At 44.5% G+C, this 16867-nt stretch overlaps 1 protein-coding gene across 7 annotated transcripts in view; it reads right to left on the bottom strand.

Annotated features, from left to right (window-relative positions):
- Positions 1-16544, bottom strand: part of LOC111963863 (scavenger receptor class B member 1) — a 37747-nt gene extending 21203 nt beyond the window's left edge. For all 7 annotated transcript variants that reach the window (XR_011479860.1, XM_023987422.2, XM_023987425.2 and 4 more), the window contains exons 1-7: positions 16151-16544; positions 10723-10883; positions 8394-8535; positions 8063-8266; positions 6775-6870; positions 5864-5979; positions 5416-5582 (exon numbers count right to left, since the gene is read on the bottom strand). Coding sequence is in view for 6 of the 7 variants with exons in the window: in XM_023987422.2 (XP_023843190.1) it covers positions 5416-5582; positions 5864-5979; positions 6775-6870; positions 8063-8266; positions 8394-8535; positions 10723-10883; positions 16151-16264 (1000 nt within the window). In the remaining variant the exon portion in view is untranslated. The remainder of the gene's footprint in view (positions 1-5415; positions 5583-5863; positions 5980-6774; positions 6871-8062; positions 8267-8393; positions 8536-10722; positions 10884-16150) is intronic.
- Between the last annotated feature and the right edge of the window lie 323 nt (positions 16545-16867).

Raw genomic sequence — 16867 nt, 5'->3', positions numbered from 1 at the left:
TACCGTTAACTCGGACACCAGCCAGCCTCAGCTTGGTCAATACATGCCAGTCTGCACAGCGCGATATCAACCCAGAGAATATCGGACTGCTTTTTCTCTACCAAATCTCCAGATTACTACCGCAAGCTCTGGACCTTTACACCGGATCAGATAGCTAGCTGCAATCTGAGTGGCTACTCCTGGCTAACGTCTCTGTCCCGAAGCAAGCAACAGTTAGCCTTGAGCTAGCCTCGAGCTAGGCCAATCTCCCGGCTAGCCGAAGAGGTCCTCCGGCTAATTCTTGTGCTACAATACATATTTTGCCAATTGGCCTGGACCTTTTTTTGCCGACACAGAGCCCTGCCAATCCATCACAACTGGTCTAAATCAGCTACAAGCTAATTTAGCCATTTTTTGCCGCTGCTAGCAGCTTTTACCTTCTGCACAGACACCAGCCCTGTTATTAGCCTGGATATTACTCACCAATTTACCAGCATCGGACTGTCTCTCGACAACAACGCCGGATTCCTGCCGTAATCCCTGAGCCACTACTTCTGATCCTCACAGCTAGCTTGCAGCTAGCGCAGCTAGCGCCACTGCCACGAAGCTAGCACCAGTTAGCAAACACAATTCTACAATTTCACAACCTCTCTTTCGCCATCGCCATCCGGCTTGGATTCTCTGTGACACGACCACGTCTGAGCAGACCCCTCCGTCTGAGCAGACCACCCCCCGGGCTACTAACTTTAAACGCCGCGTGCTAGCTTAGTGGAGGCCTCCCTGCTCCATCTACGGCTGCCCCCTGGACACTATGATCACTTGGCTACATAGCTGATGCCTGCTTGACTGTCCATTAATTCACGGTACTCCATTCTGTTTATTTGTGTTTTATCTGTCGGCTCTGTGCTTTAACTCAGGATCTGTGTGTAGTTAATCCGCCCCTCTCTGCCTAGTCGTCGCCATTTTTACCTGTTGTTGCTGTGTTAGACTAGCACCCTGTTATTGCTTGCTGTTATCTTACCTGTTGTTTTAGCTAGCTCTCCCAATCAAGACCTGCAATCACTTTATGCCTTATTGTATGGCTCTCTCAAATATCAATATGCCTTGCATACTGTTGTTCAGGCTAGTTATCATTATCATGTTTTTGGTTTTGCAATGGACCCCGTAGTTCCACTCTCCGTACCTCTGATACCTCCTTTGTCCCACCCCCCACACATGCGGTGACCTCACCCATTGAGACCAGCATGTCCAGAGATACAACCTCTCTTATCATCACCCAGTGCCTGGGCTTGCCTCCGCTGTACCCGTGCCCCACCATACCCCTGTCTGCACATTATGCCCAGAATCTATTCTACCACGCCCATAAATCTGCTCCTTTTATTCTTTGTCCCCAACGCTCTAGGCGACCAGTTTTGATAGCCTTTAGCGCACCCTCATCCTACTACTCCTCTGTTCCTCGGGTGATGTGGAGGGTAAACCCAGGCCCTGCATGTCCCCAGTCACCCTCATTTGTTGACTTCTGTGATCGAAAAAGCCTTGGCCTCATGATGTCAACATCAGAAGCCTCCTCCCTAAGTTTGCCTTACTCACCGCTTTAGCACACTCTGCCAACCTGATGTCCTTGCCGTGTCCGAATCCTGGCTTAGGAAGGCCACCAAAATTCTGGGATTTCCATACCCAACTATAACACTTTCCGTCAAGATAGAACTGCCAAAGGGGGAGGAGTTGCAATCTACTGCAGAGATAGCCTGCAAAGTTCTGTCATACTTTCCAGGTCTATGGCCCAAACAGTTCGAACTTCTAATTTTAAAAATTAATCTCTCCAGAAATAAGTCTCTCACTGTTGCCGCCTGCTACCGACCCCCTCAGCTCCCAGTGTGCCCTGGACACCATCTGTGAATTGATCGCTCCCCATCTAGCTTCAGAGTTTGTTCTGTTAGGTGACCTAAACTGGGATATGCTTAACACCCGGCAGTCCTACAATCCAAGCTTGATGCCCTCAATCTCACACAAATCATCAAGGAACCCACCAGGTACAACCCTAAAATCCGTAAACATGGGCACCCTAATACATTTACATTAAGTCATTTAGCAGACGCTCTTATCCAGAGCGACTTACAAAATTGGTGCATTCACCTTATGATATCCAGTGGAACAACCACTTTACAATAGTGCATCTAACTCTTTTAAGGGGGGGGGTTAGAAGGATTACTTTATCCTATCCTAGGTATTCCTTAAAGAGGTGGGTTTCAGGTGTCTCCGGAAGGTGGTGATTGACTCCGCTGACCTGGCGTCGTGAGGGAGTTTGTTCCACCATTGGGGTGCCAGAGCAGCGAACAGTTTTGACTGGGCTGAGCGGGAACTGTACTTCCTCAGAGGTAGGGAGGCGAGCAGGCCAGAGGTGGATGAACGCAGTGCCCTTGTTTGGGTGTAGGGCCTGAATCAGAGCCTGAAGTACGGAGGTGCCGTTCCCTCAAGCTCCGTAGGCAAGCACCATGGTCTTGTAGCGGATGCGAGCTTCAACTGGAAAGCCAGTGGAGAGAGCGGAGGAGCGGGTGACGTGAGAGAACTGGGAAAGTTGAACACCAGACGGGCTGCGGCGGTTCTGGATGAGTTGTAGGGGTTTAATGGCACAGGCAGGGAGCCCAGCCAACAGCGAGTTGCAGTAATCCAGACGGGAGATGACAAGTGCCTGAGTTAGGACCTGCGCCGCTTCCTGCGTGAGGCAGGGTCGTACTCTGCGAATGTTGTAGAGCATGAACCTACAGGAACGGGTCACCGCCTTGATGTTAGTTGAGAACGACAGGGTGTTTCCAGGATCACGCCAAGGTTCTTAGCACTCTGGGAGGAGGACACAATGGAGTTGTCAACCGTGATGGTGGAGATCATGGAACGGGCAGTCCTTCCCCGGGAGGAAGAGCAGCTCCGTTTTGCCGAGGTTCAGCTTGAGGTGGTGATCCGTCATCCACACTGATATGTCTGCCAGACATGCAGAGATGCGATTCACCCACCTGGTTATCAGAGGGGGGAAAGGAGAAGATTAATTGTGTGTCGTCTGCATAGCAATGATAGGAGAGACCATGTGAGTGATATGACAGAGCCAAGTGACTTGGTGTATAGCGAGAATAGGAGAGGGCCTAGAACAGAGCCCTGGGGACACCAGTGGTGAGAGCACGTGGTGCGGAGACAGATTCTCGCCACGCCACCTGGTAGGAGCGACCTGTCAGGTAGACGCAATCCAAGCGTGGGCCGCGCCGGAGATGCCCAGCTCGGAGAGGGTGGAGAGGAGGATCTGATGGTTCACAGTATCAAAGGCAGCCGATAGGTCTAAGAAGGATGAGAGCAGAGGAGAGATAGTTAGCTTTAGCAGTGCGGAGCGCCTCCGTGACACAGAGAAGAGCAGTCTCAGTTGAATGACTAGTCTTGAAACTGACTGATTTGGATCAGAAGGTCATTCTGAGAGAGATAGCAGGAGAGCTGGCCAAGGACGGCACGTTCAAGAGTTTTGGAGAGAAAAGAAAGAAGGGATACGGTCTGTAGTTGTTGACATCGGAGGGATCGAGTGTAGGTTTTTTCAGAAGGGGTGCAACTCTCGCTCTCTTGAAGACGGAAGGGACGTACCAGCGGTCAAGATGAGTTGATGAGCGAGTAAGACCACTAGCAGTGACTAACTGATAACTAGCTAGTAGTTAGTTAGCTGGCTAGCTTCTGATGGGGGTTCCGGTTCTAAAGTATAAAAATAGCAGATCCGTACCACATTGGGTGTTGGGGGTTGCAGGAGAGTATATTCAGTCCGTAGATGGAAAGTGAGATTAAAATATAAACGGAAAAAACGAGGAAAACGATTATTTACACGGGACAAGACAAAACACACGTCCGACTGCTACGCCATCTTGGAATCTATATCTATACTTCTCTTTCTATTCTGGTTAGARMCAATTTGTCCTGTTCTGTGAAGGGAGTAGTACACAGCATTGTAAGATATCTTCAGTTTCTTGGCAATTTCTCGCATGGAATAGCCTTCATTTCTCAGAACAAGAATAGACTGACGAGTTTCAGAAGAAAGTTTTGTTTCTGTAATCGAACCCGCAAATGCTGATGCTCCAGATACGCAGTCTAAAGAAGGCTAGTTTTATTGCTTCTTTAATTAGCATAACAGTTTTCAGCTGTGCTAACATAATTACAAAAGGGTTTCTAATGATTAATTAGCCTTTTAAAATGATAAACTTGGATTAGCTAACACAACATGCCATTGGAACACAGGAGTGATGGTTGCTGATGATGGGCCTCTGTACGCCTATGTAGATATTCCATTAAAAATCAACCGTTCCCAGCTACAATAGTCATTTACAACAATGTCTACACTATTTCTGATCAATTTGATGTTATTTTAAAAGTGGATTTTTTTTTTTGCTTATCTTTCAAAAACAAGGACTTTTCTATGTGACCCCAAACTTTTGAACTGAGACAAGAGGTAGAATCATAACTTTGAACTTAGTTAGTGGAAGGTGTTATCAGCGCTGGCCCATGTGATATTTAAGAGTGGCTGGCCCAGTACTCCAGGTGTCTTGAGAGTTGGAGGGTTAACACCTAGTTGGCGCCCCCCCGTGAATGGAATTTATGTTTAAATGAATGATTAGAATATTCCACCCTGAAACCATATAATTGTATGAAATTGATTAAAATCATAAAATTATTATTAATGTGTGTAGTCTTAGTCAGTAAAAGTATAATTAATGGTGTAGTTCTAGTCAGAATTAGGGTAAAACAATACATCTGTACAATGAATCTTTATAGTATCATAAACACAGACTGTCTGAGCAAAATTCGGGGCCGACCTTGCTAGGGGCCTCAGAGAGATTGGGAGAGGGCAGTGAGTACTCCCTAATCTTGAGGGAGGACATAGAGTGCTTCTCACGGTCCCCAATCTTTGTCGGCTGGGTATTGATACAGTATGTGCGTAGGATACCTACTGTTCGTGTGTATGTATGTGCGTATGATATCTACTGTTTGTGTGAATGTAAGTGCGTAAGGAGCCAGTATAAAATGAATAGTTTTGTACAACGGACCAGCGCTCTCGTGAATAAATATTTTGACTATCATAGCTGGGCCTCTGTCTGTTTCATTCAACCAGTATCTTACAAAATCTGGGTTTCAGACCGAGTAGTTTAATTGGGTTTATGAACATGGAGAACATAATTCTGACACTTCCTCAAAATGGGAATCGATACATAGTGCCTTCATTTCTAATACAGTAAAATGTATGTATGAAAATACCCTCAAATAATAAGGGACATTCTGCCTGTACTGTCACCTGATATGAAACATTTGATCTCAAATTCAAAATGCTGGAGCACAGAGCCAAACTACAAGTTTTAGCTCCACTGTCCAAAGAAATAGGTAGAAGAGTGTATATGAATCTGTGTCTACACTCACTGGATCTGCAGCTGCTGACGTTGAGGAGGCCAGATTGTCTGCAGGGACAGAAGCCCTCATTGAGAGCGTAGTCGGAGCCATTAGCGAACATAGTCTTAGGAGCCACAAAGCGATAGAGGGGAATCCCTTTCATTATCCCCTCACGCTGGTACACCAGCTCCAAAGACCTATAGAGAGAGAGAGTGCGTGAGACTACCTAGTCACAACACATTCAACTGAAATGTGTCTTCCACATTTAACCCAACCCTTCTGAATCAGAGGTGCGGGGGGCTGCCATAATCGTCATCCACGTCTTCGGAGCCCAGGGAACAGTGGGTTAACTGCCTTGCTCAGGGGCAGAACGACAGATTTTTACCTTGTCAGCTCGGGGATTCAATCCAGCAACCTTTCGGTTACTGGCCCAACGCTCTAACCACTAGGCTACGTGAGTGTTTGAAAGCGTGTGTACCTGCAGGCGTCAGGACTGTAGAACGGCAGTGTGGACTCCTTGGTCATGAAGGGAGGCCACATTTGTCCTGCTGTACCGTTGAGCATGTTACACTGGGGAGTCTTCCAATATATCAACTAGAGAGACAGAAGGTTAACATCCGTTACACATTGAGCTCTTTCTAGAGCGGGAAAGAAGAACAAAAAATACATTCAGGATTTGACTAAAGTCAAACTTTATATATTTATATTCATTTATTTAGCTGAGATAGTCAGATTCAGAGAGTTTAATAGTCACATGTACAGGGTTGTCAGTGTGATTGCAGGATCCAGTGAAATAAAATAATGAAAATGGTCATAAAACCCATAGAAATAGCACTATAAACACATAACCACTGTGGCAGTGATGAATAAATAATGTCCATTGGGGTGGAGGCAGAGTGAAGCCTGTTGAGGCGGTGGGGGGGGAAATGATCATAGGGAGCACACCATGACCATTGAGGGGGTGGGGGAACCAAGTGAAAAAGTCCACTCCGTAACAGTAGCGGCAGATAGCATGGTGGGTAGGAGCATTGGGCCAGTAACCGAAAGGTTGCAGGATCGAACCCCCGAGCAAACAAGGTAAAAATCTGTCATTCTGCCCCTGAGCAAGGCAGTTAGCCCACTGTTCCCCGGGCGCCGATGACGTGGATGTCACCCGCACCCCTCTGATTGAGAGGTTGGGTTGAATGCGGAGGACCCATTTCAGTTGAATTCATTCAGGTTGTACAACGGACTAGGTATCCCCCTTTCCCCATTGTTTTCATGGAGTCCTTTTACAAAAAGGGCCCAGATTTGTTTTCCCTCACCTGTGCTTCTAAATTGCCCCTCTCAAACCAATATGTAAAGGTGAAATGTCATGGTTGTGTGATCCCTAAACGCCAAACATCTCACCTTGGTCAAGCCGTTCCATGAGTTCACTTTGTGAATCAGCCGGATGTCATCCTTCCCCGTGTGGACGGTGAACAGACCAGTGTTGGAGTTGTTGAACTGATGGGAGAACACAGAAAGATGCGCTTTTTAGTGACTGATATGTAACCAAACAGCCAACTTAAAACAGGCTGTAGATAAGAGGTACTTCTATATTATTTGAGAAGGTCCGGTCACAAACACACACTTCCTATGTGTAAAATGTAAAAAAGCCACAGAGGTTTAAGGCTGACCTCAGTACTGCAGGCATGGTTAACAGAAAACAGGATCCCCCATTAGAGTGAATGGAAAAAATGCCAATCTTCGTGGCCAATATAAACAAAAACATTTTTGAAGACAATCATGGTACCAATAAATGCTTCTAATACACCAGATAAGGTTCTTGAACAGATTATTTTCTATATACATTAAAAAGAACCCCCCCCACAGAAGAAGTTAAAGGATTATTTTTATGCCAATTGAAGCCTTGAACTTGAGTTACTCAATGKAGGGGGCAGCACTGAGCTAGCCTGCAAAGTCACTTCCAGGAGTAACTCAAACTGCACATATTAGGTCTCCGTGAAAATAGCATCTTAACAGCGCATTGAAGCCAAATAAAGMCGGTTAAGTCTTCACGTAGGAATGAAAGGTGCCAAGTGATCGATGGCTTTTTCCATTCATACATAGTCATTGCTCACTACCCATGCGACCCCAAACTGTTCAAACTGTCCCCTGGGGATGGAGTGTGGAAGTGGTCATGTAGTGTCCGTCTACGTTCCAACACCAAACTACCCTCCTGGGGTGTGAGGCCACTGGGCACATCATTTGGCTAGGATAACTACAAGATTTAGCTGGTTAGGCTAATTTACAAGATTTAGCTGGTTAGCCTAATTTACCTATCTAACACTTGATCAACTGGACATTTCTGACAGGGTATAAATAGTGCTTTAAGGTCTGCCTGTGAATTACATAATAGGGAAACTGCCCACGCACTACATCATTTCAAAGCCTGACTGAGGCCTCGATTAAATTAGATCAAGCATTAAAGGGATACTGTGAGATCCTAGCAATTGTTTTTCTACTTACTCAGAGTAGAGATGAACTTGTGAATAGCATTTTTATGTCTCCGTGTGAAGGAAGAACGAGGTGGTGTCGCAAGCCAATGCCAACTAACGTTAGCACAATGTCGAAGTCTAAAGGTACACTAGCATATGCTACTTTACCTGTAGACTTCTGGTCATTGTGCGCTCATCTCCTCCACCCGCTCACTCACCTCAGAGAAGAGGCCAAACTTGCCAGTGGAGGGCAGCATCCCAGGGAACCATTTATTGAGGAAGTCCACCAGCTTGCTGTCGTAGCCCCACATCAGCTCCCCTACAGACTTGTTTAGGAAGGGTCCCTCCTCAAAGCCCTTAAAGGTGGTGCTGAGCAACAGACGCACTGCGAATGGCATGTTCTCCATCATCACCGCCGCACCCTGGAAGACAGAGGGGAGAGGGAAAAGAGGGTGGGGAGAAACGGGATGAAGTGGGGGAGAGATGAGGGGGGGCAAAGAGATGAGTCAATTTCATATTGTGTGTGTGTGTGCAGCAGTGCTGTCTTACCAACACCAGCATGTTGGGGATGGTGACCACATCCGACTCGTTGCCCACTGACATGCTGGGCTCAAAGAAGTAGCTCCTGTATTCAAGATACGACACTGTGTCGTTGGGATGGAACGTGATGTTCTGCTTCTGAAGACGCTTCCTGAAACACACAACCACAACTCAGGTCAACCTCCCAACTGACCGATGCAAATGGAGACACTTTACAACATTAGAGGGTTTATAGACGTAATAGTTAAGATGACTGGAGATCTGATTGAATAGCTGATTAAGAAAAGAAGCAGAGAAAGGGGATCGAGAGTTAAGCATTGTTATGGATTTAGAACATCCACYATTGTTKTTTTTCAACAACAAAAAAACAGAATTTCTGACAGTTGGCGAGACTCATTTATCTGTTTCAATAGTAGGCCTACTATTATTCTACTTGCACTGAACAACTTGCAGGGGTAGGGCATGTCAGTTCTCTTATTAAATCACAAAAGGGCATTCCACTGACACTGGCTTCCTAAAATCGCTTACTGAGATTAAAACAGGGTAGAAATTCTCAGAAGTTATTCAAGGATAAAGAGAAAGGGAGGTAAGGTAATGAGAGAAGGACGGTCAGTTCGAGAACAGAGTAGGGATGCACGATATATGCAAAATGTAATTGTGATTTATTTTTAACCAAATTTTGCCATGTCGATTTTTTKTAAGTAGAAAGCAGCATCGTTCTTGTTTGGAACAATCGGCTGACTGCATTTGACCTAACAGAAGCGCATGGAAACTTAGCTTGAGTGATGGGGCGGGGCTTAACGTGTGCGGAAAGCAGCCGCAAGAGCAGAAAAAAATGAACAATCAAAAAGTTGGTTACATGAGCATTTCAAAATATTGCATGCAATATGGATCTTACAATATGAATATTGCACGTCAGTATTGCAATTTTGATGCGAATTCAATTGATTGTGCAACCCTAGAACAGAGACTGGATAGATAAATTGGATACGTTACAGGGTGAAACAGGCAAGATCCAAAAGGAAAGGGGTTCAATTTGGGGAATTTCTCCCATTCTTCGCTGCAGATCCTCTCAGGCTCTGCCAGGTTGGATGGGGAGCGTCGCTGCACAGTTCTTTTCAGGTCTCTCCAGAGATGTTAGAACGGGGTCAAGTCCTGGCTCTGGCTGGGCCACTCAAGGACATTCAAAGACCGGTTCCGAAGCCACTCCTGCGTTGTCTTGGCTGTGTGCTTAGGGTCATTTTCTGTTGGAAGGTGAACCGTCGCCCCAGTCAGAGGTCCTGAGCAGATTTTCATCAAGGATCTGCCTGTACTTTTCTCCGTTCATCTTCCCTCAATCCTGACTAGTCTCCCAGTCCCTGCCCCTGAAAAACACCACCACAGGATGCTGCCACCACCAGATGCTGCCACCACCATGCGTCACCATAGGGATGGTGCCATGTATCCTCCAGACTTGACACTTGGCATTCAGGCCAAAGAGTTCAATCTTGGTTTCATCATACCAGAGACTCTTGTTTCTCATGGTCTGAGAGTCTTTAGGTGCCTTGTGGCAAACTCTAAGCGGGCTGKCATGTGCCTTTTACTGAGTGGCTTCATCTGCCCACTACCATAAAGGCCTGATTGGTGGAGTGCTATAGAGATGGGATAACCTTTCAGAAGGACAACCATCTCCACAGAGGAACTCTGGAGCTCTGTCAGAGTGACCATCGGATTCTTGGTCACCTCCCTGACCAAGGCCCTTCTCCCCCAATTGCTCAGTTTGGCCGGGCGGCCAGCTCCAGGAACAGTCTTGGTTGTCCAAATGCACTGTATATCGCAGAGGCTTTTGGTGGATCAGAGCMGAAAACTTGTTTGGGAAGAACTGATGGCACAAACGTACAATATTGCAGGACAATCACACACGTTGGGGCGTTCCTCCATTAGGGCATCACCCCCTACTCCTCAAGCATCCCATTGGTTCCTRCATGAACATCCCCCGGAGCACACCATCTTCATGTTTGTGTGGCACTTGATTTCCACTGATCGTCGACGCAATTAAAATGTGGGTCAAAAATGAATTCTTCAGGGGTGAAGGTTAAGTTTGAGTGTTAAATTGTTACATGCTAGCTAAGGGTTAAGGCTAGGTAACATGTTAGTTAAGGGTTAGAGCAGCATTCCCCAAACTTTGGGTCACACGAATTGACAATGGGGAAACAAAAAGCACTCGCAAATCTGAGCTCTTTGTTGCAGGTGCATGGTAACAGCTGAATAAGACGAGAAGAAAAGACATCCGCACACTACTCCTGCTAGGATCACTGCTCTTTAAGCTTTACGAATCCGGTCAGGTGTGAAAGCCTACCTGTATACGTATGGTCCTCTCTGCTCCACCATGGGTTTCTCTCCCGCAAGGACTTCGGTGGGGTTGAGGATGTTGAAGAAGTAGACAGACATGAAGAACGGGACAGGGACGTCCTTCCACATGGTGTAAGACATCTCATTCTTAGGGTCTATTATTAAGTTCTGAGAGAATAATGATAAAAGCATATTATTATACATAACATATACAAGGTGTTCAGTATGACAGCTTGTTCCTCTCTGCAGGATGGGATCACTGGCAGTTGACACTCATATCCTGTGTTCCTGATCTACAGGAGAACCAAACCCATAACTGTGTGGCTGCCAGTACTTCATGCCAACCAGCTTTTGGAACCAGTGTTGGCAATAAAGGATAGTGGTAGCAGTATAAAGTGACATTAACCCCAAGGGGGAATTGGTTATGGCAGAATCATCCTTAAAAACAGGAGCAACATCTTGGGAAAGCAAGACGTACCGTAGGCCTATACACTATGTGAAGTCAAACATGCAATGCACAGGGCTCCCTGCTGGCTGGGGCTTCTGTATGTCAGGATAGGAAACAATACATTTAGGTAATAGGGCATAAAGTGCATTGAAAATATACTGAACTAAATTATAAAAACGCAACATGTAAAGGGCTGGTCCCATGTTTCATGAGCTGAAACAAATTCCCAGAAATGTTCCATATCCACAAAAGCTTATTTCGCTAAAAATGTTGTGCAGAAATTTGTTTCCATTCCTGTTAGTGAGCATTTGCCAAGATAATCCATCCACCTGACACATCAAGAAGCATGATCATTACACAGGTGCACCTTGTGCTGGGGACAATAAAAGGCCACCATAAATGTGCAGTTGTCACAACACAATGCTACAGATGTCTCAAGTTGAGGGAGCATGCTACAGATGCCTCAAGTTGAGGGAGCATGCAATTGGCATGCTGACTGCAGGAATGTCCACCAGAGCTGTGGCCAGAGAATTTTGAATGTTCATGTTTCTACCATAACCCGCCTCCAACATCATTTTAGAGAATTTGACAGTAAGTCCAACCGGCCTCACAGCCGCAGCCCACGTGCAACTATGCCAGTCCAGGACATCCACATTCTTCACGCACGGGATTGTCTGAGACCAGCCACCGGACAGCTGATGAAACTGATGAGTACTTTCTTAATAAAGCCCTTTAAGGGGCAAAATGTATTTGGATTGCCCTCCCAGGTCCACCCATGGCCTACCCAGTTACGTGAAATCCATACACTACTTTCTTTGTTTCAATTGACAAATTTCCTTCTATGAACTGTAAATCAGTAAAATCTTTGAAATTGTTGCATTTATATTTCTGTTAAGCTTAGGCAGAGTGGTTAGGGTTAGGTTTGAAATTAGATTTAAGAAAATTAATTGTAGAAATAGGTGGGGTATATAATCTTGTGGCAGCTAGTGACAATTTATTTTCTTGAGCGGATAGTCAGGGGGCTGGTACATAATTACAAATCATTTGTAGAATCGAAATTGGCCGCAAGAAGCCCGAACGGATATAATATTTGACTAAAACAATTTCAAACCTTACATTTGTTTGCTTATTCCTTATTCGTCCATATATAATCTTCCCAGATCCTCGATTTCCTTTGTCTGCCATTATGGACTGCCCGCTTCAATTCAAATCACAGGTTTCTAATGGGTTTCAACTAAAATCAGAGACTGATGGCCATGGCAAAATGTTGATCTGTGTGGTCAGAACCATTTATTTGTGGGTTTTGTTGGTGTGTGCTTGGGGCTGTGGTCTTGCTACTAGATCCGATTGCAACCAAGTTCCAGCCTCCTGGCAGAGGCTACCAGGTTTTTGGCTAAAACGTCCTGGTACTGGTTTAATGATGCCGTTGACCTTACCAAGGGCTCCAAGACTAGTGTCATGACTCCTGGGAGGATCCAAAGGATCAGGTTACAGCGTATCAGCTCTACAGAACTCCCGCAGAGGGGGGAGAGGGATTGATGTATTTTTTGTTCTGGACACCTCACCCCCATCGGAAATTGTAAGGCAGCAGACGATTCCTTTCTGCTCTAGTTGGAGAGATGGGAAAGTCTGTGTGCCTTATGAAGAGTTTACAGCCCAAAACTAACATTAAACAATGGACACGAGGACAGATAGAGATACCTCTTATCATCCTCCAAATGCTGGTAATGATAAGAGGTGGAATGTGGAAAATGAATGTCTATATTGTGATGTTATTAAAAGTTAAAAAGACATGACAAAAACACTAACTTGTTTTTATAATGAGTATCAGGTTTACATACTTTACATTGTGTAGAAAATATCCAGATGAAAGAGAGCGTTTGTGACAATAAGACTGATTTTAGTTATCTAACGAGATCATAGTAAATTGTGATACCTTGCCTCATAACTAGCTACGCCCCAGGGTACCCAGAGAGCGTGTCAGCAAGATGGAAACGGACCTTTCTACCCGAGGGTATAAAGCATTGGAGTTAAGAATTAACAGACTAGGATGACCACGTGCTGCAGCAGGGGTCTACGATTAGTCACGACCACAAAACGCAACACGAGGTTGAAGACAAAGGAACCTCTTAACCTCTTCAAATCATCGGTTGTCTACACAGTTTACACCCGAGAACAGCCGAAGAACAAGGCCTCACGAGGCGTAACTCRGCCCGCAAAGTCCTTGGCCCAACAAAGACCTTCAACACGTAAATACATACATTACACTTCTTACCCAAAAGAGCGGCAGTTCAGGGATAGGTATTAGGGATACACTAAGCGTAGTTTACAAACATATCCAAGTGTTGCTTCTCTTTCTCTCTTTAAATCTCCATCTTGTGTAACACATGTCATATTATGTTGATCCACTAGGGACTGTTGTCATCGTATTAAGTTTCTAATCAATACCGGGTGTGTGAATGTGTATGTTATAATTTAGCTTGTTAGTAATTAAATAATCAAATCAATGTGTGGTACAGAATGATCAGTGAGACTCGGTTTTGTGCAGATTATGCGAGACTGATATGAGGAAATGATTCATTATTGACTTATGATATTCTTGAGTTAATTTGGGAAACGGTAACTCATTAAACAAACTCTTCCCACGGTGCCCCAGATTCCTAATGAGTTACATGATAGTTTAATTACCCAATTTAAGTTGAGTAGATAATTATTCAATGAATAGCAGTCATCACATTAATGATATTCACGTCACCAGTGAAAGCAAAATAGCCCCATATCAGATCCACCACCATATTTTACAGTAGATATGGGGGTTATTTTCTGCTTATGCATCCTTATTTCCACGGCAAACCCACCACTGGTCTGCGTGGCCAAAGACCTCTATTTTTCATGCCATCTGACAGTATCGCTGGCTAAAATATGCACGTTCATATCAATCATTTAAGAGGGCACATTTCTATATTTTAGTTTTAAGAACCAGGAACTTAAAGCTGAAAATTATGCATTACACTGCATAAAAAAGGTACATGATCAAGAAAGAACTAGCTTAACATTTGAAGGAAGTTGTGGGGCAAAACCAATCTATAAAGAACATATCAAATAAAGAGTTTAGATTACTATACTGAACCTTTCTTGACTGTGGCTGTACTATCTAGAGTAAACCACCCGTTCACTGATTTTGTCCTTTTAATTTTTGGACAAATTATTATTAGGAAAGTCACACACACGAGAATTTGGCTATTTCAATCACACTCGTGACCGACAGGTGTATAAAATAGAGCACACCGCCATGCAATCTCCAGAGACAAACATTGGCAGTAGAATGGCCTTACCTAAGAGCTCAATGACTTTCAACGTGGTACCGTCATAGGATGCCACCTTCCCAACAAGTCAGTTCGTCAAATTTCTGCCCTGCTAGAGCTGCCCCGGTCAACTGTAAGAGCCGTTACTGTGACGTGGAAACGTCTCGGTGCAACAACAGCTCAGCCAGGAAGTGGTAAGGCCACACAAGCTCACAGATCGGTCCCGCCGAGTGCTGTAGGGTGTAAAAATCATCTGTACACGGTTGCAACACTCACTACCGATTTACAAACTGCCTCAACACAAGAACTGTTAGTTGGGAGCAGTGCAGTRTTAGTTGGCCGTGCAGCCGCACACAATCCTAAGATTACCAGGAGCAATGCCAAGCGTCAGCTGCAGTGGTGTAAAGACACCGCCATTGGACTCCGGAGAAGTGGAAACGCGTTCTCTGAAGTGATGAATCACGCTTCACCATCTGGCAGTCCAATGGACGAGTCTGGGTTTGGCAGATGCCAGGAGAACGATGCCACTGCCAACTGTAAAGTTTAGTGAAGGAGGAATAATGGGCGGGGTTATTTTCAGGGGTCAGGGTAGGCCACTTAGTTCCAGTAAGGGAACTCTTAACGCTACAGCACACAATTACATTCTTACGATTCTGTGCACAAAGCGAAGTCCATACAGAAATTGTTTGTTGAGATCGGTGTGGAAGAACTTGACTGGCCTGCACAGAGCCCTGCCCTCAACCCCATCAATTATCCTTTGGAATAAATTGGAACGCAGACTGTGAGCCCGACCTCACTAATGCTCGTGGCTGAATGTAAGCAAGTCCTCGCAGCAATGTTCCAACATCTAGTGGAAAGCCTTCCCAGAAGAGCAGAGGTTGTTATAGCAGCAAAGGGGAGACCAACTTCATATTAATGCCCATGATATTAGAATGAGATGTTTGAGGAGCAGGCGTCCACATACTTTTGATCATGTAATTTCCAGAAATGAAATCAAAGTATTATATCGCTCAGAGAACTTGGGGGTGTCAAAAATCACAGCCAGTTGGGGAACCCTGATATAGGTCTACAGTCATCGACACCAACCGAAGTCTTGCAGGTGTTTACTCTACACAGTGGTGTAAAAAGTAGCCAATTGTCATTCTTGAGTAAAATTAAAGATAAGCGAGTTACTTAAGTAAAATTATTTGGTTTTATATTTACTTAAGTCTCAAAGTAAAAAAAGAATTGCTCAAATAGACTTAAAAATAAATTATTTCAAATTCCTTATATTTAGCAAAACAAGGAACGATTTGATTTTTATTTTTTTTGTAAATCACATCCACAGAAGTATCGACCGCAAACAGCGGAGTACGTTCTGGCTTGTAGAGAACTAGTTAATGTTCCAAACAAATGTATGGCATTAATCTCAGACTGTAACCACATGGTTGGTATTAAGCATAGTTAAGCCCTACAGTAAAATGCCTCGTTTGTTTTCGCGTTCCCAACAATGCAGTAATCAATATAAAACAAATAAAAAAGTAAAGTAGAAAATAAAAAGAAATACCAGTAATAAATCAGGTTCATTCTTCGCTATACGTTAGTCGTGACTGACCAGGATAAAACTATGCCTTTGGCCTACAACAGAAATATAAAACTATAGGAAAAAGCTACATTATATAGCTTTAATCTCAATCACTTACCTTCACAATTTGGTCGTCAATGATGATTGGTCCAACGAATAGAATAACTAACCCAAACACTGCAGTGAGCGTACCTGCGACAAAAAGTCCGATTGCTAACTTAGATTTATTCATTGTTATGAACACAGTTTAACTGTTCACCAATAAAACTGTAGGCCTACTGAAATGTATAGATAAGAACAACGCATGTACGCTATTTGCAATGTCAAATTCACTGGCTTTTGTTCGGAGCGCTGCCTTGTTCGTTGCAGATCTAGACAAGGCAAGAAGTTTACGGAATGTCAACCAACTCACAACAACACCTCAAGTGTTGAAGGACCTTGCCACTCTCGAGAATATGATCTTAAAGTCCAAAAACAGATACATGAATGAGGCTTGTCTTGAAATCGACTGTAAGCGATCATGAGCGGAACCGCAGTGTTTATATTGTACAAGCCACGCCTTCCTACACGCTGAGGCTGGTGGGGGCAGTAGTTTATTTTTAACAGAGACGCATTTCATTTGTAAGTCATAACGTTTCGTGCAAAATCTAAGAAAGTGTGATATACACATTATTCATGTATATAAATATTGTATGAATAGCGTTTCCTCACATTTTAAGAACTGATCATCCACTAACATTTAAAAACTAAACACATTTTATAAACGAGGCCCCAGGTGGGAAAAGGAAGATGGAGCACAACATATTGACCAGTCACCTTTTGTGTTGCAGTTGTG

Source organism: Salvelinus sp. IW2-2015, linkage group LG5 (genome assembly GCF_002910315.2).
Source record: "Salvelinus sp. IW2-2015 linkage group LG5, ASM291031v2, whole genome shotgun sequence".
Classification (NCBI taxonomy): Eukaryota; Metazoa; Chordata; class Actinopteri; order Salmoniformes; family Salmonidae; genus Salvelinus; species Salvelinus sp. IW2-2015.
The sequence above is the reverse complement of the archived record's forward strand: the minus strand, read 5'-3'. Positions and strand labels throughout refer to the sequence as shown.